The 22,421-nt window shown below is 53.6% G+C and overlaps 1 protein-coding gene across 2 annotated transcripts; it reads left to right on the forward strand.

The window, feature by feature from the left end:
* The first annotated feature begins 1,974 nt into the window (after positions 1-1,974).
* Positions 1,975-19,951, forward strand: CSF1 (colony stimulating factor 1). Of its 2 annotated transcripts, none has more exons than XM_039538069.1 (9): positions 1,975-2,183; positions 4,345-4,473; positions 8,980-9,042; positions 9,773-9,952; positions 11,142-11,319; positions 13,010-14,187; positions 14,954-15,009; positions 15,320-15,375; positions 16,692-19,951. In XM_039538069.1, the coding sequence occupies exons 1-8, from the start codon at positions 2,088-2,090 to the stop codon at positions 15,372-15,374; spliced, it is 1,935 nt and encodes a 644-aa protein (XP_039394003.1). In that variant the 5' UTR covers positions 1,975-2,087; the 3' UTR covers position 15,375; positions 16,692-19,951. The 2 variants fall into 2 exon arrangements, with proteins under 2 accessions (XP_039394003.1, XP_039394004.1); XM_039538070.1 differs by having other exon boundaries at positions 1,979-2,183; positions 14,054-14,187.
* Positions 19,952-22,421: the final 2,470 nt, after the last annotated feature.

A 22,421-nucleotide genomic window follows, 5' to 3' on the forward strand; every position in this document is an offset into this window, starting at 1 on the left:
CCAAATAGACATGATCATTCACATGCACATTGCACACACATACATATATGCACACGTCTCTCACACAGAGACACATGGAAACTCATAGACGTATGCCTATGCTCGTGCCAATGCAGTATTTTTGGACTGAAACTGACCTGTGCTCTCTAAGGGTATGACTACATGGCAAAAAAAGTCCAAACTCCAGCAGTGAGTCTCAGAGCCCAGGTCAAATGTCTCAGGCTCACACAACGGGGCTAACAATAGATGTGTAGATGTCCCTGCTCTGAAACCCAGCAAGAGGTGAGGGCTCTCAAAGCCCAGGCTGCAGCCCATGTGGAAACATCTATAAGCTGTATTTTAGCCCTGTAGCCCGAATCAGTTGACCTGAGCACTGAGGTTCTCTAACCGCCCTTTTTTTTTAAATTTGCAGCGTGCAGATGAATCTGAAAACCAGGCCTAGACTTCAAACTTTGGCTGGCAGAGTAACGTTGGCCAGTGGTGTGATGTTTTGATGGCATTTTTATATAGACCATAGCCCTAGTCTAGACACTGTTGTAACAGCATAAAAGGGCTTTCCCCAGTACAGCAGAACCTTAGAGTTACGAACACCAGAGTTACGAACTGACCAGTCAACCACACAGCTCATTGGGAACCGGGAGTACACGCTCAGGCAGCAGCAGAGATAAACACGGGGGAGGTGGGGAGGAAGGGGGATATAGTACAGTCCTGGGTTACCAGTGTGTTAAATGTAAACTACTAAAAAACCAAGGGAAAGCAGCATTTTGCTTTTGCACAGTGACATTTCAAAGCTGTATTACATCAATGTTCAGTTGTGAACTTTTGAAGGCACCGCCAGAACGTTTTGTTCAGAGTTGTGAAGGTTTCAGAGTCACAAACCACCTCCACTCCCCAGGTGCTGGTAACTCTGAAGTTCTACGGGATAGCTTATTTCCTCTGGGGAAGTGGGGCGAGCTATAGGGACCAAAGCCCTCTTCTGCTGGTACAAACTACAGCTATGCTATGCCCCTAACCCCTTCACCCCGCTTCCTGTGCCCACGTGGGGAAACTGACCTGGATGCACAGAGCTCCTTCCCCACCCACACCCCCACTGTTCCTCCATGCCCCCCTAGGGACTGTGAGGGGGGAGCTGGGAGCAACACCAGCTTAACTCTCCCTGCATCCAGGTCACTTTCCCCACCTGGGCTGTGTAAGGGGTGGGCAGGAGAGCAGCAGCTCCTGATGCCCCAGCACGCCAAGCGCATGCTCGGGGCGGCATGCCGCGGGGGGAGCTCTCTGGTCGCCGGGAGGGCAGCAGGCGGCTCCGGTGGACCTCCTGCAGGCATCGGCAGAACGCCCCCCACGGCATGCCGCCGTGCTTGTGGCGGCGAAATATCTAGAGCCGCCCCTGCTCCCAGCACAGCCCAGGTGGGGAAAGTGACCTGGATGCCCGGAGTGCTTGGTGTCTCTCCTCACTCCCCCCATCACAGTCCACTACAGGGGCCTAGAGGAACATTAAGGGAGGGAGGGTGTGAGCAGTATCTGTGCATCACCCCCACCCCATGTTCCTCTGCCAGGAGGAAGCAGAGAGAAATCTGCCCCCACCCCCCATGCAGCGCTCCCCTGCCAGCCGGGAGCAGTTTCTGACTCTACAATGCTGGGGGCACACTTCACTCCAGGCTAGCAGCAGGGCTCAGCTGGCTTCAGGCCCTGCTCCTCGCCTGCACTGCGTGGGGCAAAGCAGCCTTCGGGCTCCCAACCCCTTTCTGAGGCTTGGCACTTCCAGGCCCCGCGTGGGGAGGGGCAGGGAATTCCTACCAGGCGGGGAACGCCCCCGGGGCAGCGGGGGAGGAGGGTGAAGCCCGCTGCAAGGTGAAGCAGCTCGCCCTTCCAGTCCCATTCCGGCCCCCACGAGCGGAAACAAAAGCCCGGGCCTGGGAGCGCGCTGCCAAAGCTGGCCCGCCGCCAAGGTGATTTCCCATAAACCACATGCTCCGGAGCAGCAGTATAAGGGCCGAGCCCAGGAGAAGGGAGGCAGGAGACAGCCACCTCCTTCTCTCGGCGCTGCGCGAAGTGCAACTTCCTCCCAGCTCCCCGGGGCAGCCGCGATGACTGCAGCGCCCAGCGCCGCGCTCCCCAAGCCCCGCGCCAAGGAGGTGGAAGCCCCGCGGGCGGCGGTGCCCATGCCCCGGCTCGGCCCCAAGGTAGGGGCGCTGTGCGCGCAACGCAAGGGACCCGCTGCCCGGCTCCGCGGCGAGCCGTCCGCGCTGGGAGATCCGCGCTGCAGCTGGCGGCGGCACGTGTTGCTTTTCTGCGCTCCCTGCTCTGCCTTCGCTGCTGCTTCTCCCCCCGCCGGCCCGGCTGCGCTCCCGTCATTCGGCCGCGCTTTGCTGACAGCCCCGGCGCAGCTACGCAGCCTGCAAAAAGCCTGGGATGCACCAAGGGCGTTAGGCGCCTCGCTCCAGTCCGCCAAGGTATTGAAGCGCCTAAGTCCCTTTGTGACGCCCGCCTCATCGTGTGCTGCTGTTATGAGCGATTCTGGTCATTTGGTCCCGTTTTGGTTTTGTAAGGACGGTCCTGGCTGGCTGAGTGCAATCCTGCAGGAGCAAACTCAGAGCAGCTTTCTCTGCCTTCGCCCGACACTCCTTCTTTTTGCCCTTTTCTTGCTCCTTCGCTCTGCTGGGCTTTGCCTTTGGATGGAGACAACAGGCCCTCTCCTGTGTGTGCTCTCCCTGTTGCACTGTGTGCTGGCAGGGCAGGGGCTAGAAGCGAGGTTGGGGCAAATGTTCCTCTGTGCCTTGTTTTGTAAAATGCACCGGGCACTAAGCCAAGACAGAGCTCTTCATACCGGGGAGCGGAACGGGGTGCACGCAGGGGCATGCCCAGAGCCAGGAAGACTGTGCAGCGCTCCTTGTCACCTGCCTGGGAAGCTTGTCACGGCCTGGGCCTCACAAGGAGCTTGGGGATGGTTTGGAGAGAACGCGTCCCAGAGGACTGTGTTTGACCCCTTTGAGTGGGCTGCTTGCCTGGGATCCCCTCAGCCTGTTGGAACATAGTGCTAAAGACCAAGTCTATCTCTGCTACCTTGTGGCAATGAGTTCCACAGGCTAACTGCATTGTGTGTAAAAGAGTTCATGGAGTTAACGCCTAGCCTCAGCTTACACGGAGAGACATGACTCAGTGATGGGGCAATGTGAAAGGAGGTGCAAAGAGAAGCTCAAGGCTGGGGCAGAGGGGCAGTGAGGGGTCCTGGAAAGGGAGGACACATTTGCAGCTGGCTCTGAGATGGATGGATTTGAGGAGGTCAATGAATTAAGATTCTTCTCAGGAGAGGAGAAAGGGAAGGGAGAGACTGCAGGGACGAGTGAGAGCTGGAGGGGCGGTGGAAAAGAGCGCTGGAGGAGATGAGAAAAGGGGGTGCAGAAGAGGGGTTGGAGGAGGGAGGAAGAAGGGGTGCAATCGTTGGGAGGTGGAGCATGAGAGGGGGGTGAGAAAAGGAGCCTGAGGATGCAAAGAGCAATGGAGAGAGTGGGAAGTGATGGATAAGTGATGGGGCGGTGGAGACAGGACAAGATAGCGACTGGTGGAGGCACAGGTGGCAGCAGCCGCGGTTTCCTGCTCTGCACGGAGGGGTTGTACACACTTGCGTCTGTCAGCAGCCTGGCTCTGAGAGAGCAGCTCAGCTGGTCCCCGGGAGAGCAGGGCTGGGGAATTCCCAGCAGGGGCGGCTCAGCTGACCTGCTCCTCTAATAACAGCAGACCTGGAGGGGGAGAGAGCGGGGAGGGGAGAAGTGTTCACAGACTGAACGCTTGGGTGCCCACTAAAAAGGATTCATGGCCCAAGCTACTGGCACAGCAACGCAGGCAGATCAGTACAGCTTTTACCCTTCCAGTGGAGTGCCACACAATGCCCGCCTACCATGCCATGCCCGCAGCGCCCATGTCTCTTAGCCATCTCCGCATTGCTAATGGTGCTAACTCCAGAGGGAGAGAAAGATTTGTATGGCAGAGAGACAGACAAACCAGGCAGTTTCTTGGGACATGCCATAGATCGGGAATCCATAGGGCTCTCCATGGGGGCTGGCAGCATCGTTCTACGTCCACTGACTGGCACAAAGAGATCCACAGCAAAGGCTTCAGAGTAGCAGTCGTGTTAGTCTGTATCTGCAAAAAGAACAGGAGTACTTGTGGCACCTTAGAGACTAACAAATTTATTTGAGCCTAAGCTTTCGAAGGCAAGGGGATAGCCACAGGAAACAGCGCTGGGATACTGCCCTGGAGCCTGCTAGCCATAGGGGCAGCAGGGAGCCCAGGGACATGGATTCTCTGATGGCAGATGTTCCTGACAACTTCTCCCTTCCTCAGGCATGCCCGGTCTCCTGCACCCTGCTGACTTTCTTCCTCCTCGCCGCCTGCAGCATCTGTGAAACGGAGCAGAAAGGCTACTGTGAGAATATCATCACCAAAAAGCACCTGGATAAGCTGCAGGAGCTGGTAAGTATCATGCCCAGCCAGCATGGCTGGTGGGATGGGATCTAGAACATTAGAGGGTGAGGCTGGGGCCTGGTCCTAGCCAGGTGTCCATGGGATGCGAGTGCGTGGTGTCCTTCAGGTCCACACTTGACAAAACCAATGCCTCTGCCAGGTGAGAACGGTACCTGCTGAGTTTGATGCCTGAGCCAGGTAGTCATGCCATGGACTCTAGAGTGACTCTAGTGGGCCAGATTAGCCGGGGCAGCAGATCCGACTAGCCCCTGCCCCAGGTGAGATCAGTGTTTGTGCCCCACATGAATGAGACCGATGATAGGCCATCCAGAAGCAAAGCACCCACACGGAGCAAAAAATCCAGGGGAGAGACCTATCAGAACAAAGTGGGAGGTGGGCAGTGGTGATAGCTGCGGGAAGCAGAGTCTCCTGGACGGCCTCTCTGCTCACCGGCATAGATTGGGATTTGCTGTTGATGAGCATTAGCTCCAGTGTAGAGGATGGGCTGGATCACTGGGATGGGGATGTGAGCCTGCAGTCACTGGCAGGGAAGGAGTGAGGATGGAAGAGAAAGGGAAGGCGAATGTGGGAGAGATTGCAGAAGTAAGGAAAGAGAAGGATAGACAGGAGACAGATGTAGATATCTACCCATTTGTCATCAGCTGGAGGATAGAGAAAACATTGGAGTGGGGTAGGAATGCCTTTCTACCTACATAAAACCCTACTGACACAGTTTGCAGGGTTATGGGTTGTGTGTAGGTGCATTCCAAGCTGTGCTGATTGCAGGCTGGTCCTTTAAGTCTGGGATCTCCTGTAGCTCCAGCCCCACATTCCTCTCTTCTGCATTGGAAGGGAGAGGGAGACGTTCTAGCTCTTCCTTGAAATGAACCCTGGCTCAGTCCGGATTGCGAACCTTGTGAGCATTTAGGAGGAGGATGGAGCGCTTGAGATCTGCAGCTGCCGAAGGGTTAACCTTGGGAATCTGGCAGTCCCCGGGCAGGATTAGTTGCAAGGGGACTGGCCCAGGAACCTTCCTGGTCTTCCAGTACTGGGAGGAATTCCCCAGCCTTGTTTCTTGCACAGCTGCTGCACAGGTTAACGGCTGAATACTGGTGGATGCTGCTAGGGCATCAGTGGCTGAAGGCAAGTACAAAGAGGGCACACAGGGCCAGTCAGGGTTTGGCAGGCACAGTTTTTTCTCCTTGGATCACAAATAATTTGTGAGTGGATCCAGCTGATTCGAGGTCAGAAATCAAAGGAAATTCCTGCGATGGCTCCAGCTCCCCCTCCTGATTCTCCCTGGCTGCTGCAGCGGATGTCCTTAAATTAAGTTAAAAATTATTTAGACAAATTAGATGTCTTCAAGTCATCAGGGCCTGATGAAATGCTTCTGAAAATACTCAAGGAGCTGACTGAGGAGATATCTGAGCCATTAGCAATTATCTTTGAAAAGTCATGGAAGACGGGAGAGATTCCAGAAGACTGGAAAAGGGCAAATATAGTGCCAGTCTATATGAAGGGAAATAAGGACAACCTGGGGAATTACAGACTAGTCAGCTTAACTGCTGTATCCCGAAAGGTAATGGAGAAAATAATTAAGCAATAATTTTGCAAACACCTAGAAGATAACAAGGTGATAAATAAGTCAGCATGGCTTTGTCAAGAACAAATCATGTCAAACCAACCTGATAGCTTTCTTTGAAAGGGTAACAAGCCTTGTGGCTAGGGAGGAAGTGGTAGACGTGGTATATCTCAACTTTAGTAAAGCTTTTGATAATGTCTTGCATGACCTTCTCATACACAAACTAGGGAAATGCAACCTAGATGCAAAACTGGGTTGGGTGCAAAACTGGTTGGAAAAACATTCCTAGAGAGTAGTTATCAGTGTTGGCCAGGACAGTAGGGCAAAACAATTGTTCCACCCTGCCAGTGACTGCAGGCTCACATCCCCATCCCAGTGATCCAGCCCATGCTGGAAGGACATATTGAGTGGGGTCCTGGAGGGATCAGTTCTGGGTCAGGTTCTGTTCAATATCTTCATCAATGATTTAGATAATGGCATAGAGAGCATGCTTATAAAGTTTGCAGATGATACCAAGCTGGGATGGGTTGCAAGTGCTTTGGAGGATGGGATTAAAATTCAAAATGATCTGGACAAACTGGAGAAATGGCCTGAAGTAAATAGGATGGAATTCAATAAGGACAAATGCAAAGTACTCCACTTAGGAAGGAACAATCGGCTGCACACATACAAAATGGGAAATGACTGCCTAGGAACGGATACTGCTGAAAGGGCTCTGGGGGTCATAGTGGATCATAAGCTAAATATGAGTCAACAGTGTAACACTGTTGCAAAACAACACAAACATCATTCTGGGATGTATTTGCATGAGTATTGTAAGCAAGACACAAGAAGTAATTTTTCCGCTCTACTCCACGCTGATTAGGCCTCAACTGGAGTATTGTATCCAGTTCTGGGTGCCACATTTCAGAAAAGATGTGGCCAAATTGGAGAAAGTCCAGAGAAGAGCAACAAAAATGATTAAAGGTCTAGAGACCATAAGCTGTGAGGGAAGATTGAAAAAATTGGGTTTGTTTATTCTGGCAAAGAGAAGACTGAGAGGAGACATGAGAACAGTTTTCAAGTACATAAAAGGTTGTTACAAGGAGGAGGGAGAAGAATTGTTCTTAATCCCTGAGGATAGGACAAGAAGCAATGGGCTTAAATTGCAGCAAGGGCGGTTTAGGTGGGACATTAGGAAAAACTTCCTAATTGCCAGCGTGGTTAAGCACTGGAATAAATTGCCTAGGGAGGTTGTAGAATCTCTGTCATTGGGGATTTTTAAGAGCAGGTTGGACAAACACCTGTCAGCAATGGTCTAGATAATACTTAGCCCTGCCTTGAGTGCAGGAAACTGGACTAGATGACCTCTCCAGGTCCCTTCCAGTGCTATGATTCTGTGTCCTTATTAATTACCTAGGGTCCTGTTTAGATCTCACTTACACTGTCATCACTTTGAGTCACACCAGGGGGAGTGAGAGGAAAATCAGGCCCCATGGAGTTATTCCAGATTGACACAGGGGTGAGTGACCGGGCAAATAGGCTACTGCCGTGCAAATACTGCGCTAATGATCCTGATGCAACACTACCCCTTTAAGCACTTTTATACTGTGCCGGGAAGCCAGGCTGTGAATCCAGTTGTTGTGCCCCCAGGCGAGCATTCGGTCACTAATCCAGTTGTTGCTGCTGACCCAGCTCTGGCAGAGTCCAAAGTCGAACGTTCCCTTAGTTGAATGGCTGCCACTGCCCTCATTGCTTTGGGCACAAAGGTCAGAGTCGGGAGCGTGAAATCAACTCGAAGATAGCCGGGCTGGTCAAAGGATTTCCCTCCTGTGTTCTCCGGCCTGCTGCAGCGATCACAGCCACACACCCCCTCCCTGGCCTGCCTCAGCCAGCTCTACTCTGTATCTCATAAATGTTTGCTAGCAACCGCTTCACTACAGGCCCAGTGGATAATGAAACAATTGTTCCCAATAATACATGCTCTCCTGGCAGCCCTGTTTCTTCCTAGCCTGGAACGCAGGCTCGGAGTCGTTCCCGTACTCCCCGGAGGAGAGCTTTTCGTCCTGAAATTGAAAACCTCTGCTGGTCAGGGCCTTTTCAGATGCAGTTGCTGTTCTACTCAGCTCCCCTGCAAAGTTATTCTGCAAAGCGCTGAGTCAGCGTGTGAAGAGCCAGGGGCAACGGGGTTGGTTTTTATGGCCTTTTGCTTTCCTCTGACAAGGCAGATCCTGGCCCCCTGATGAAGAAGGACGACTGTCTCTTGTTTGTTTGGCCGAGGATTGGGAATGCTCATAGCCTCATCAGGGCTACGCCTCTCTACAGAACTGCCTGTTCCTTCATTATATCTGTTTACCCTCTGGACCTCCAGTGAATTGCATGGAATAACATCATCTCACAGTTATATTGTACCTTCCAGCAACAAGGATCCAAAGCATGTTACAAAAAAACCCTGCATCCACTCCTAAAATGCAGCTGTGTATGGGGAGATGAGCCGCAGCTGAGTGACACAGAGGAGAACATTTTGGCCAGGACAGTAGGGCAAATTTCTCTGTGACAGGAGACTCTGCAGAGTGTCTGCAGAGCAGAGGCGGGGATCTGGTTTTAAAACCTGGATGGAAAAATGATAGATTGCGTGGAAGAATGTATTTAGTATGTGTTAGAATGATAGATGCTGAGATGAATCTCTAGTCCCAGGAAGTGAACCTATAATGCTAGGGAACCTTGTACAGAGTGCCTTCCTGTGGTGCTAACAGCCCCCTGGTTATAGCCCTTGCATGGTGCCCTGCCCTGATCCTATCCAGAGCAGCTGGGTTCCTCCTGCTCTGCTGAGTCTCCTCTCTGCAGGCCCTAGAGGCTGGTGCGATTATCAGGTGCCTGCTTAGAGGGAAGCCACAGCCTGGCTGGATTCCTGTAAAAGGGCTGCAGTGTGACATTGTGCTTCTCATTTGCAGATTGACTCTCAGATGCTGATGTCCTGCCATGTCTCCTTTGAGTTCATTGATAAGCAGGAATTGGTGAGTGGGCTTTGTCTGACCACCTGCTAGCCTGAGCCAAGCAATTCCTCAGGATGGCAGAGTATGTGCATTAGCCCCCGGGGACGGGAGGAGCTAAATCCAGAGGGGAGTCTCAGCAGCCTGGAGAGAAAGGAGGGGCCTGTAGCCTTCAGAGAGAGGGGCTTGAGTTCCATCGTGGCCACAGACTGCTTCTGTGATTTTGGGAAACTCATTTAATCGCTCTGTGCCTCAGTTTCCCTTCTGCAAAATGGCGGTTGGTAATTCTTCCTTAAGGAAGGAAGCTCTTTGAGTCTCTTACTGTTTGTATGTTCAGTAGTTAGCATGATAGGGCTCCAATCCTGCTGGGCCCCGGAAGATACCATTGTAATACAAATAAGACTATTTCTGGGGTAATTTATACCTTTCAGCATGGAAATGATACTGCTTTAGGCTCCGAGATACACTTCAGCAAGTGCGGGTGTAACTGATGTCCCTTACACATCACCTCTGAATTTGGGCGAGGGGTGGGGGAGGGAAGAAAGCCAGCATAGCTTACATACGAAGGGCCAGATTTTCAGAGTGCTCAGAATGTGGCGTCATCTTAGAGCTATCTTTGAACGTGGCAGGGACTGGGGGGAAGTGGTCTCCCTGGGCTGGATGCTGAACAGTGTCTCTGGATACATGTACCCCAGGTTGTAAAGTGCAGCAGTTCTGTATTGCAGCCAATAACCTGTCCGTTTTTGCGTCCCAGGGTGACCGCATCTGCTATGTCAAAGCGGCTTTTCCTCGGCTGGAGGACATCCTTGACAAAATGAAATTCAAGGAGAACTCGGATAATTTTAACAAGACAAAAGACGTGCAAAACATGTACAAGAAAATCGACGAGAATGAAGTTCCATGCATTGACGCCCAGGATGATCACGAGCGCGAGGTACATTCTGAGAGCCAGCCACAGATCCCTAGGCGAATGGGCTCAGGGACGAGAGGAGGGCATGCAACCCTCAGTGGAATGGGGTGGTTTGGTTCAGGCTGGTCCCTGCTGCACTAGGAAGCTGAGTGGACATCCCTACTGGGAAGAGACTAACTCCCAGAGCACTGAGGGTGACCACATGGACTCTGGAGGGTGGCCCCTGCGGGTGAGCAGGGGGTTGGACTAGATCTCCTGAGGTCTCTTCCAACCCTAATCTTCTATGATTCTATGAAGGAGTTCCACACTGTGTCCCAATATGTGACCGGTGGTTGCTGTTGGCTGGGAATGATCATTAACCACACACTGGGCTCATTAAAGCTGGAGCAGGGGTCAGAGGGTCCCAGCCTGGCAGATGAAAGAGCAGAGCAGGAAGCGCAAAGCTGGGAATATTCCCAGCCTCCCTGGCAAGAGTCTCCCCTGTGAAAATAGCAGGGCAAGAGTCCAAGAGCCTCAGGGGTTCTTGAGAGACTCCCAGAGCCACACTGGTGCGTGGAGGAATCCTGAGCAGTTTGGAGCGGGAGCGATGGAAGACTTGCTTTGGGTGACCCGGGGCACAGGCTAATTCTCAGCATGCACAGACACAAGGAATTACGGGACTTTGCTCTGCAGCCCTCAGGTGTATCAGACCCTGCTCCCAGCAGGGGACAGTGACTTTGGCTGGGAGCTCCCCTGTGGACAGCTCTAGGCCAGAGTCACCCAAAGGGCCCAGGCACCAACGGGGTCACCATCCAAGCTCAGTCTTCTCTCTAATGCTTTTCTGCCTGCATTTGCTCCTGCCAAGAGCACCTGGAATCCCAGCCTGGGTGTAAATGGGCCTGATCCAGCTCTCACTCGTGGAAGTAACAAATCTCCCACTGACTTCAACGGGAGTAGGATCGCACTGAGTGGGCCCAATCCTGATCTCATTGGGGTGACATGGGAAGACTCCCATTGATTTCAATGAGAATGGGATCAGACCCAGTGGTCCTGATCTTGCCCTCAGATTGTGTTTACACCGAGTAGTTTCACTGATTGCCATATAGCTGCGAGGGGAGAGTCAGACCCTGTGCAGTGCTCCTAGAGGTTTGGCAATCGTAGGACGAGGGGGAGTTTGACACAGTTTCTGCTCTCTGGGTTATCTCCTGGCTCCTGAGTCCTGCTCTCTGCTTAGCTCTCCCAGGCCTGCTCCAGGGAGTTCTCCAGGCCTCCTGAGAAGATGCTACAGCTGGTGAAGGATTTCTTTCAAGAAGTTATGGACCTCTTAGACAATAATGTGGATTTCAAACGCGATTGCAGCAAAACTTACCAGAAGTGCTCTGATGCCCTGAAAAAGGAAACGCCATCTCCAGGTGAGAAACTAGGACAGCTGGTCTCCCCGGGCCCCCTCCTCTTGAGCTGCATCATCTGATGCCAGCCAGGGCAGTGATTCACATGCCTGATTGTTGTGGAGATTTCTACCATTATGAGACTGCAGCTTTTACACAGGAGCATGCTTGTGTGCGTGCGAGCATTTGTCCCTGTGAATGGGTGTGTATATTGTTTGTGGCGTCGCAGTGGGGGGGGGGGTGTATATGTTAGTATGCTCACATGCGTCTGTACTGGATTTGCACTCATGTGCATGTCTTTATGACTATGCTTACCTGTGTGTGTAGATCTGCATTTCTCTGTGCGTGCGTGCGTGTGTGTGTGTGTGTGTGTGTACTGGGCAGGTTTGCATTTGTGTGACTGCTAATGAGGGAGAAAGCTCCAAACGGGTCAGAGCACAGGTGGTGGAACTAGGGGGGCTGCCGTACCCCCTGGCTTGAAATGGTGTCCATTATATCCAGGGCTGACAGTTCGGTTCAATGGCTCTCAGCATCCCCACTGTTCCAGTGCCTCGGGTCAGAGAGAGGCCCGCAAATTGGGAAGTTGGTTTGGAAGTGGTGGTCTCACTCTTGGCTCCGAGAAAAGGGCTGGATGGCTCTCTGGGGGTCTGGGTTTGGCTGTCGTTCTGCAAATACAGCAACCTCGTTTGCGGTATTTCTGCCTCTAGCCGAAACCAGGAAGTTCAGAGGCAGGAGCAGAAATTAGAAACACGAAATAAGCTCCAGGAAAACCTCAAACCTGACTCAGGCTGGGCTGCAGGTTTGGGGCCTAGTCGTTTATCTGCAGCGGCTCATCTGGGAGTAAGGACGGACTTGTGGCTTGGGCGCAGCTCTGGGAGGCAAGCTCCTGGCTGCTTTCTGCCACCGACACACTGGCCAAGTCGCGGTCCCGCCCTGTGCCTCGGTTTCCCCATCTGTACAGTGGAGAAAATCATCCTGGCCTCCGGCTACCTGGCTCCGATCGGGGGGGGGCACTTTGTAAAGGCAGAGTGGAAGATGCAGTGCTATTGTCTGTCCCTGTGGGCTACCTGTGTCCGGGTCCATGTTGCATGTGATATGTTTGCATGCACACCAAGAAGAAGCTCCCATCCGTCCTCCCCACAAGTAGAATCTGTCCTGTGTCTTGTGACTGAGACGAGGGAACACGGTGAAACTAACACTCCCCTCCCGCTGATCCTGTTGCTTGTGCAGCTGCTGCTGGTGATGACACGAGCCTCAGACCCTCCGCTGCCTCTGGACAAGGGCCTGCTGCCATGTGGACACTGCCTTGCTTGGGCACACTAACAATCCCAGCCCTGATCTCCATGCACCGGCCCTCCACCACCACCACTCCCTCTGTCTGCTGTCTGCGCGCCTTCCGGACACCTTCCTTCTCGCTAATCGCTTCCACTCCCCAGCTCCCGGGCTGCTCTCTGTGTGCTGCTTGCGGGTCTGCATCTCACAGCCTCTCTGGGCAGCTCACACCCTCTCTTTGCTCTGCCCGCCGCTGTCCTCATTCTGAACTCTCTCTGTTTCGCTTCGCCCTTGTTTCAGTGACTCTGGCACCAGCCCACCCAAGCTAAGGCTGGGTCCTGGGGCAGGGCGGGGGAAGGGGAAAAGCCTAAAGCCTATTCTCTGCTCTTCCTGGAGGCTGGTTACTCTATGGCCTTTCTCTCTCTCTCTCTGGTTCTTTCAGGTGTGGTGACAGACCGTGACTGCAACTGTCCATCCCCAAGCTCCCCTCGTGAGGGACCCCCAGCCTCTCCCCACTCAGCCTTAGACACCAAGCCCTTCCCTTCCACTGTACCCCACCTGGGCAGCAAGGAGGCAGCTGCCAGCACCCGCCTGGAACACAGCCGGCCTGGTGCCACACAAACCCCAGTCAAGTTAGACAGCAGCGCTAAGCCCAGGGTATCCAGGAGCACGCACAGAGGCCTGGTTGCTATGGAGATCCAGGAGGTCTGGGCTGGCATCTCTGCCAGTGTGTCCTCACCACCAGCAGAACTTGAGCTAGCATCAGCATCACAGGGACCTGGTAGTGGGTCCATCAGCACCAAACCGCTCCTGGACCTAACCGAACCTCCCAACCAGGAGCCCCCTAGCACTGAGAACATCTTCACCTCCCCTCCCAGCCTCCCAGCCTCTGGTGGAGAGACGCTACAGAGGGAAGAGATCCATCCCACCAGGACAGAGGCTGAGCGAATCCAACCATGGCCGACTGGGCTCAGAAAGTTCCTCCACATGCCTGGTTTACCAGACCCATCCCCCAGCGCGAAGCAGACCCAACCGCAGGCAGAAGAAGACGTCACCCAAGCCACCTGGACATTCTCAGCAGCAGAGCCAAGCACCCACTGGATGGATCCCAGCAGTGCCGATGCCGTGTCAAGCCCAGCTCTGACATCCGAGGCAGCGGAGGCCTCGGGAGCAGACCCCAGTGGCCGATTGGTGACCCCCTTGCCCAGTGAGCTGTGGCCGAGCCCCTCTCTGGGCTCCAAGGAGCCCATCTCCGTAGTGCAACACCGGTTCTCCAGGATGGCTGCTACCAGTGACAGATCCCCTGCCCCAGAGACACCCCCCGGGGGGAGTCCTCGGCACCCAGCAGGGCAGGGCAAAGCCCCAGACACGCAGCGCACCACGGAGCTCCGAGGAAAGAGAACAGGGGGGCTGCTCAGGTTCAGAGAGCCCGACGACAGCCTGGCAGGGCCCATCCCTGACCTTAACATCCTTCCTCCGAACACAGAGCAGCGCAGGAGGAAGGCGCAGCCCAAGGAGACCCACCGGGAGGTCATGTCCTATGTGCTGGTGGCAATCCTGGCGATCGTGGCGATCCTGCTGGCCGTCGGAGGCCTCCTCTTCTACAAGCATAAATCCAGGGTAAGCGCCTCACCAAGCCATCCCCAAGGCATGTTGGCTAGTCCCAGAAGCTCCCAGGGCTGGCAGGGGGTGTCTTGCGGGCAGAGCTGGCTAGTTGGTTAAAGACACATCATCTCCCAGCCCCTTCCTGTCAACCAAGTAGGTGTGGGCACCTGGGGAAAACCCCACCCCACCCAAGCACTGAGACAGCATCTCGAGTGGTTAGAGCAGGAGGCTGGGAGTCAGGAGGTCTGGGTTCTGTTCGCAGCTCGGTGAGGTGGCCTGGACAAGTCACTCTTTCTCCCCCCCAAAAACAAAATCCATGCCTCAGTTTCCCTGCTGTAAAATTCCTTGCAGGGCACACTCATCAGGGACTGCAAAGTACTGAAGGGGCTCAGGTGGAAGGGTAGAGTGTGGGGAGAGCAGTTCTCGTAACTGGGAACGTCCCATCCCCCTGCTCCATGGGAGTGTGTTTGGGGCTATGACTGCAGTGAGGGATGGGCCGGAGGGGGGGGATGTCTGGGGTGGGGAAGAGACTCCAGTCCCAGCTGCCTCCTCCCACGGGAGAGCCTGTCTGTTCGCACCTCCCCCCAGGGCTCTGGCTAACACTGGGGACTCTGCCCCCCAGGGCTCTGGCATCTTGGGGCACTGCCCACTGCAGGGAGAAGGGGATAGAAAGGGCCCAGGAGCTTCCCCCGCTCATGGAGGGAGTTTCCTGCTGCCAGCACAGACCCCTACCTAGGCTCCCAACCAGTCCAAGACTGATCCTTCTGTTTCCCCCACACAGACCCAGGAGAGACGGCTGCAGCAGAGAGGGAATGTCCTAGAAGAGCAGGAGGGAAGGTAAGAGACTGTGGAGAGGCTGCGACCTAGGGCTGCAAAACTGGGGCTTCCCCCCATCTGGGCCTCAGAGGGCTTTGCGGCCTCTTCTCTGGCATGCGGTGTCCTATCCCTCTGGCCTCCCACCTTGGAGCGCTTGGCCCAAGAGCCTGCTGCAGACCCAGCCCCTGCATGGCCAATGAGTTGCTGCCTGGCAGTGAGGGGCACCAGGCATCTCCCTGTGCAGCACAGACGGGCATCACCAGCTGAACCTTCTTCCCACATTCAGCCCCTGGCATTGGTTTGAACCCCTGGACATTGCTTCTCTTTGCAGACCGCTGAATGGAGTGGAGGAGCCTCTGGAGCTGCGGGTGCAGGGCGAGCTATGAGGTAAGGTGCCCCACACTATCCGGACGGCAGCCCCCCTCTAAATCAGGCCCCTCTCCTGCAGCCTGGCACAGTGTGTGGGGGGGGTCGGAATGGCTTATGCAGACTCTGGGGTTAATATTCTGCCAGGCACTGAGCACAAGGCTGCCAGCTTATTGCTTGGCAGCTTAAGCACCTGGAAATTGATTCCAGGTTTCCTAGTTGTTGTGCAAGGCCCTTGGCAACAGGGAATTTAATTGTCCCTGTCTGGTTCCTGTCTAGGACCCACATTCAGCACTGGCATAACTGGGTGGAACACCATTAACCTGGATCGGGGCTGGCAGTGGTGGGTCAGGCTTCTGCCAGCCAGCGATGTGTTCAGCTGTAAAGAGCAGTTCTGCTCTAAAAAAGTGGCTCTGAAATTGTCCTCTCCCTACTCTGCAAATACTCTCCTAGGGGCATCTGAGTCAGTGCTGAGTTCCTGCTCGGGTCACTCCTGGTAGCCCTGCAGGGCCATCCAGGCTATGGGAGAAGGGTCTGGAGTCTGGTCCCATTTGCCCTTCAGGGCCAGCCCGGCTACGGGAGAAGGGTCTGGAGTCTGGTCCCATTTGCCCTTCAGGGCCAGCCCAGCTACGGGAGAAGGGTCTGGACTCTGGAGTCTCTTCCTTGCTGTGCATTGGCAGATGTGGTTATTAAGTGCTAATGCCATTCGGTGACCCATCTGCAAACCCACTGCTGGAAATGGGGCTGCACAAGGGTCACCTAATTTGGCCTGTAAAACCTTTCTGACCGGTGATGTGCAAGTCCCAGTGGGACTCTCAGATCCCAGGGGAGGGGAATCACCTTTTTCCTTGTCAACTGGGCAGTTTTGTTTTGGCGTGACTGACTCTAAACACAGGGCCATGTGATGCTGGTTTTGCAAAGCCAACTGCACTTGACACTCCCTCTTAGACAAACCCAACAGCCCATAACCCTTGGAGAGATGCTGATCCCCTGAGCATCTTGTTCTGCAGACTGGTTTCTTCCTACCCAGCTGTCTACTTTTAGCTATTCTAGTTTCAGTTTAGTGCAACCCAGCATGAAGTGTCTGTGAGCCAGGTAAACAACCCCACCTGCCAAAAGGCTCCACTCCTGCAAGTCGAGGAAGCTGGGAGCCTCTGGCATAAACACTGAATATCAGTGAGCCCGACCGCTCCCTCCTGGGTAAACATTTAAGCCTGGCTGGGCATGCAGCTGCTTCCTGTGCTCAGGAGAATCTCAGCCCCGCATCAGCCACCCTTCCAAGTCTCCCTGGAGCAGCCCATGTCACCGCGCTGATTTCGCTCTCCTTTCCTTTCCAGCTGGGCCTTTCCTGTCCCAGGAAGAGCAGCGGCCTCGAACCCTCTCTTTTGTGTGGGATCTCGGCCCCATCTGGAGGAGAATGTGCAGCAGCTGGACCCCTCCTCTGTCGTCCCCAGTGTCAATGACCGTCCCTTGCTCTCGCTCTCTCTTCCACTCTGCAAGGTCGGGAGAGACTGAAAGATCTGGAAATGGATGCTGTTTATTCTTGGCACTGGAGCCCGGGTTCCGCGCTGCCCCACGCCCTGGCCAATCCCACCCCTTGCTCTCTAGCTACTGGCAAGCCGGAGCAGCCTGCAGGATCACCCACTGCCACCAGGATGGACAAAGTTTGGCTCTGATGAAGGGAGATAAACAGTCCTGGGAATCACGTTGTCTGAACCTCTGCAGCCTGGAAAGGGTTAGATGGACTCTGCAGCGAGTTACGATGGCCTGACGTTGGCTCCTTCGGGGGCTGGCTGTGACTGCCGTGGAGGGCTCGGCGAGAAGGGGCATGCCTGGGCAGGAATGAGAGGACTCTGCTGAGCCAGCCAGGTTGTCGTTGCTCCCTGCCTGCTCTGGGTCAGAGTTGGATGCAGAAGGGCTGGGGACTATGGTCTGGAGTCTCTTTCTTCCCGCTTCTTAGACCAGCTCCATCTCGTGACGTGGCAGAGGGGATCAGCTGCTTTTTGGATAGGCTGCCACCTGGCCGCAAGCCAAGTCTGCCTCTAACCCCACCCCCCCAGCCTCTCACTCTGTCTGCCCCAGCACAGTGGGCTTTGGAATGATACCCCCTTGTGTGATCATCAGATGGCCCCTTTCAGGCGTCGTTTTTAACTACATCCACAAGCCAGTGCCGGTCCCCTCCATGCCACGAGGCTGCTGTGTCTGGCTGTCTGGCCCCTCCTCCCCCCATGCCCTTCGCCAGATGCCTATTGGCTCAGCATATTGACTCTGGGATCGGTCTCTGACCTTTGGGGTTCCCACCCCTGCAAAGTATGTCCCTGTCCTCTCTCCAGTCTGCCCCTCCATCCCCCTGCACTCCAGTGAGAGGTCGAGGCCCTGCAAAGAGAGGAAGGAGCACCCTGACTTCTAGGGGACCCTGCTCCCTCCCATACCCAGGACATGCTACAGAGTGGGGAATAGGGGTACAAATTGAGGTCCCAGGTCCCAGCCCCCGAAGGGAAATAAAACCTCTACACTGTGAATTTTAACTCTCTCCTGCTTCCCCCGGAGCAGTAGGGGCTGGCTGGTGTTTGGGTTAGTCCCCACCGCTCCCTTCCCCTACTCTCAGCTGGCCGTCCATCCTTCTTGTGCCTTCTGCCTATCATTCCTTCCTCCTCCCCCGTTCCCTGTCCAGGCAATCTGTTTGGCGTGATGTTGCTGATGACCCTGAGCCGGCCTCAGGTTGGGAGAACTGCCTTTATGCATTAATGTATTGGAGAAATCTCCTTCTCCTGTAAAGTATTATATTGGAGGGAGCGGGCGTGACCGGCGGTGGGAACTGCAGGCGGTGGGTCACGGCCGGTGGGCGGCGTTCTAATGCAAGCTGGCCTTGCATTCCGGAATGGATGTTTATGACTGTGCTTTAAGAGACTGAATAGGTCTTGTTCTGTTGAGGACTTTTTATCCCGTAACATGGGTGCAACAGACCAACGGGCCTTTGATCCTGTGTGTATATCTCAGTAGGGTCATGTGGGATGGAACTCATTTAGCGAATTACGTTGCGTGGAGATCATGATGCCCCCTGGAAGTGACAGTCCTGTGCTAGCTGATGCGGTCCATCTATATAGCTCTGGTCAGGAAGTGGGACACGGGCCGATTTCAAGCTAATCGCAGCTAGGCTCATCCCTGTCTTTAGTCACCTCCTGGCTCAGCTGTTAAAATGCCGGGGAGCTTTGCCAGCCTTCCGTGCTGTCCCCATTGTGCCGCTGAGGCTCAGAGAGGTTCAAGCCCATACGGAGCTGAGAGCAGATCACACAGCGAGTCAGCGTCCGAACCCAGCACAGGTCCCACAACTCCCAAGTGCTCGACCTGGTCCAGTGGGCCACTGGAGCTCCCATTGCGCTGTTGACATGCCCCCTTCCTAATCTTGGCAGCCCAGTCTGCAGAGGGCTCCAGATGGCCTCGGTCACCTCCGCTCCCTGGGAGGGGGCTGTGCCACCCACCTCTGCCATCCCCTGCACTGGTGGCCCGTCCTGTTCAGACATTAACCGCATTTGACCACTCAGACCTCACATTTGCCTCCAGCCTCTCTCTGATCTTCGCTCTCCCCTCCAGGACCCTCCACCACTGGGGAGAAGGCGTTACTCTTCCAGCTGATCTGCGCCCTTCCCTCACTCCATCTGACCTCCTCCCCCCCCTCCCCCCCAGCGGCACCGTTGTCTTTCACCTGCTGCGGGCCTGCTCTGCATCATGTGGCAAAAGAGCCCACATTGGGCCCGATCCCCAGCTGGAGTAATTCGACAGAGTTCCCATTGCCTTCAGCGGTTTACGCCAGCTGATTATCTGGCCCATGACATCAGACTTTGCTGACACTTAGCATCTGATCTGATTCTAGGGCCAAATGCTGAGCGGGTGTAAATCAGTCTAACTATGGAACTCCGCTGATTGGCCCCCAACTCTGAAGATGGGGACGTCTCTGTTTTCAGCGATAAATGTTTTATTTTTTTAAACGGTGGGAGAAAACCTATTTAAACCCGATTATTTTTAAATTATTAATATTTTTCTTTAAGTATATTTATTAAGTCCAATGGCACATTCCACTTCCAGTGCGGCATGCGAGTGTGGTGAGATATACACACAGCTCAGGTGTCAAGGGCACAGAGAGTCTGCTTCAAATCTCACGTACCCCTGTGCAAACCAGGAGTAATTCCACTGAGTTCAGTGGAGTCAGATTGATTGTAAATAGGATCAGAATCATGCCTGTAAAGTCCATCTGCTCGTCAGCCAGCCAGATCTTGGTGTGGCATCAGCCAACGTATCTCTATGGCAAGCAGTGGATCTGCACTGATTTACGCCAACTGAGGATGTGGGGCTAACAATCCAGGGTCTGACTCTGTCTACTAGAACTATGCACCTGCCATGTCATGTTATTCCACATATATTAGCCGATGGGAGAGGAGCTCCAAAGGGAGTTATTGTTTTTATTCCAACTGTTTGTCTCTGGTTTTTTTATACGTCAAAATTGTGAATTATTTTATACAAAGTCATTTAATAAATAACGTCTATTTAAAAAAAAAAAGAAAACACCTTTTGTATTTAACAATAATAATAATAATAAACGGACGTGTGGCACTTTGTAACTCTTGGGTAGTGGACTTGTGCTTGCTGGTCATTGGAGCGCTCACCCTGCTCTCAGCCTTTGATTTAGTTGGTGTTGGTCCTGCTTTGAGCAGGGGGTTGGACTAGATGACCTCCTGAGGTCCCTTCCAACCCTGATATTGTATGAAGGGAAGCCGCATGTCGGGCTCAGGAGTGAAGCATTCAGCTCATGTTGTTACCAGGTCAGCCGAGCGACTTAGGTTTGCGTTGATGGCCAGCTCTGTGGGGCAGGGAGCTGGAGCTGGAGGGGATGATGGAGAAAACCATCCTCTAAGGGATCTTCAGCAATAGAGGTGGCTTTGGATCCCCATGATGACTAGACTTAGGAAAGACTTACCTCCAGCTCCTAAAGGCAAGGCTCTGCAGAAACACAGAACTAGTGCAGTGGGGTAGCTCCATGCCTGAGGCTCCTAAATACTAACACAATCTAAATCATTGGAATAACAATGGAAATCTTCAAGGCTAAAGAACATTCATGAGTCAGGATTTAAGCCAATCTCACTAACTATTTGAGATCGGGGGAGACAACGTCAGGGTAGATTACCCCATATCTGCTACTGCGGGGTTCTGACACCTTCCCCTGAAGCAGCTGATGCTACTCACAGTTATGGAGACTAGGGTTACTAGACAGCACATGCGAAAAATCAGGACAGGGGGTTGGGGGTAATAGGAGCCTATATAAGAAAAAGACCCAAAATCGGGAATGTCCCTATAAAATTGGGACATCTGGTCACCCTAATGGAGACAGAATACTGGGCTAGCTGGATCTTGGGTCTGATCCAGTCTGACAATTCCTGTGTTCCTATAGGAGCTTAGATACCCCATGCCTTCAAACAATCCTACATAGATAGGTAGATCAGTATACTAAGATCTAGGAGGATATCTAGATAGATAGATGGATAGGTACATTGATAGATAGATCATACTAGGAGCTGTGATGTGGTGTCTGGAGAGAGATGGAGACAGTGATACAATAATGATGGTACACCAGGGCCTCAGTTACCATAGTTCCGGGAGGATCAGCAACCTTTCTACAGCCAGCATCTGCAGCTCCTCATCAGCCTTCAAAGGATGGACGTACATTACGAGTTGTTCAACCAGTGTGAGCTCCAGAAAGCAGCCTTCCTAGTTATGCAGCACCAAGAGGAGAGGAAGGAAAAATGCAGAGTGCCTGGAGCAGGGTGAGAACCAATCAGATGCTGAGGCTGATAGCACTTCTCTCTGGTAGTTTTATGGGGCTTCAAAGGTTATGTCTTTGATGAAGTGCTTTGATGGCCCATTAAGAGAGATGGCAGAGGTTCTCCACTGACTTTACTCTCTTCCTGTTTACATGCCTCAGGAGCTCAACAAACTGAGATTAGGAGCACGGGATTAGCCTTCCCAAACTGGGCCACTTGCCTATCAAATCTGATATCCTGGCTCGGACCATAGCCTGTACTTGATGTTTCACTGGAAGGTAAACTCCGCCAGCCCCCATCCTGCATTTAGGGCCCAACCTCCTCCCACTGAACTCAAAGGGAGCTGGATCGGCCTTTTAGAGCAACTGGACCATGATGATCACCGGGAGGGGATGGGGTTAAAACTCTTCTTGACCTGTATAGGTGACCAGTTTGTGCCCTGGAGCATGAGATTCCATTTCCCTTTGTTATCTTAGCATGAAAAAATGAGCCTGCCTCTTAAAAGCAAAAAAAGTCCACTCACCAGTAAGTGACTCAATGATTTCCTGTGACAGCGAGGTCAGTTTCACTATGCGTCGCATGAAGAGCTATTTCCGTATGCCAGTGCTAAGTTTGATAAGTCAGTGCTTGTTCTGCTGCTATGGTACAAAGCAAAAAAAAAAGATTGATTCAGCCTCCAGCATGTTTCGTACTTAAAAAAAAGTTTCTGCTCTTGCTGTCTGGGTTAGGAAGAGGGATGTTTTATCCTGCTTATTCCACAGAATTTGCGCGTAGATCGGAACGTTCCCAACATGCAGGGGTGTTTAGCACTAGGCGTTTGGTTTGGAGCCTGGGGTGACAGAGCAGGACCCAATGACCCTGAGCAGCGCCTCCACTTGCACAGGGGCTATGGGATAGTGCTAGAAACTGGCTGTGTCGGGGAACAGAATGAATGGCTTTGGGAAGGTTGGTGTATATGTGGAGGAATAGGGCAGTATCCCTTTAAAGTTTGTGATCTCTCTAGTGGTGCTGACTGTGTGTGCGGGGTGGGTGTCTCTGTGTGTGAATAGTTAGCGTTTGTCCACACAGGAAGCTATTCTGCATGAGCTATTAGCAGGGGCGGCTCTAGGAATTTGGCCGCCCCAAGCACGGCGGCACGCTGCAGGGGGCGCGCTGCCGGTCGCCGGTCCCACGGCTCCAGGGGACCTCTTGCAGACGTGCCTGCGGAGGGTCCGCTGGTCCCGCGGCTCCGGTGGAGCATCCACAGGCATG

Source organism: Mauremys reevesii, linkage group 4, assembly GCF_016161935.1.
Source record: "Mauremys reevesii isolate NIE-2019 linkage group 4, ASM1616193v1, whole genome shotgun sequence".
Taxonomy (NCBI): domain Eukaryota; kingdom Metazoa; phylum Chordata; order Testudines; family Geoemydidae; genus Mauremys; species Mauremys reevesii.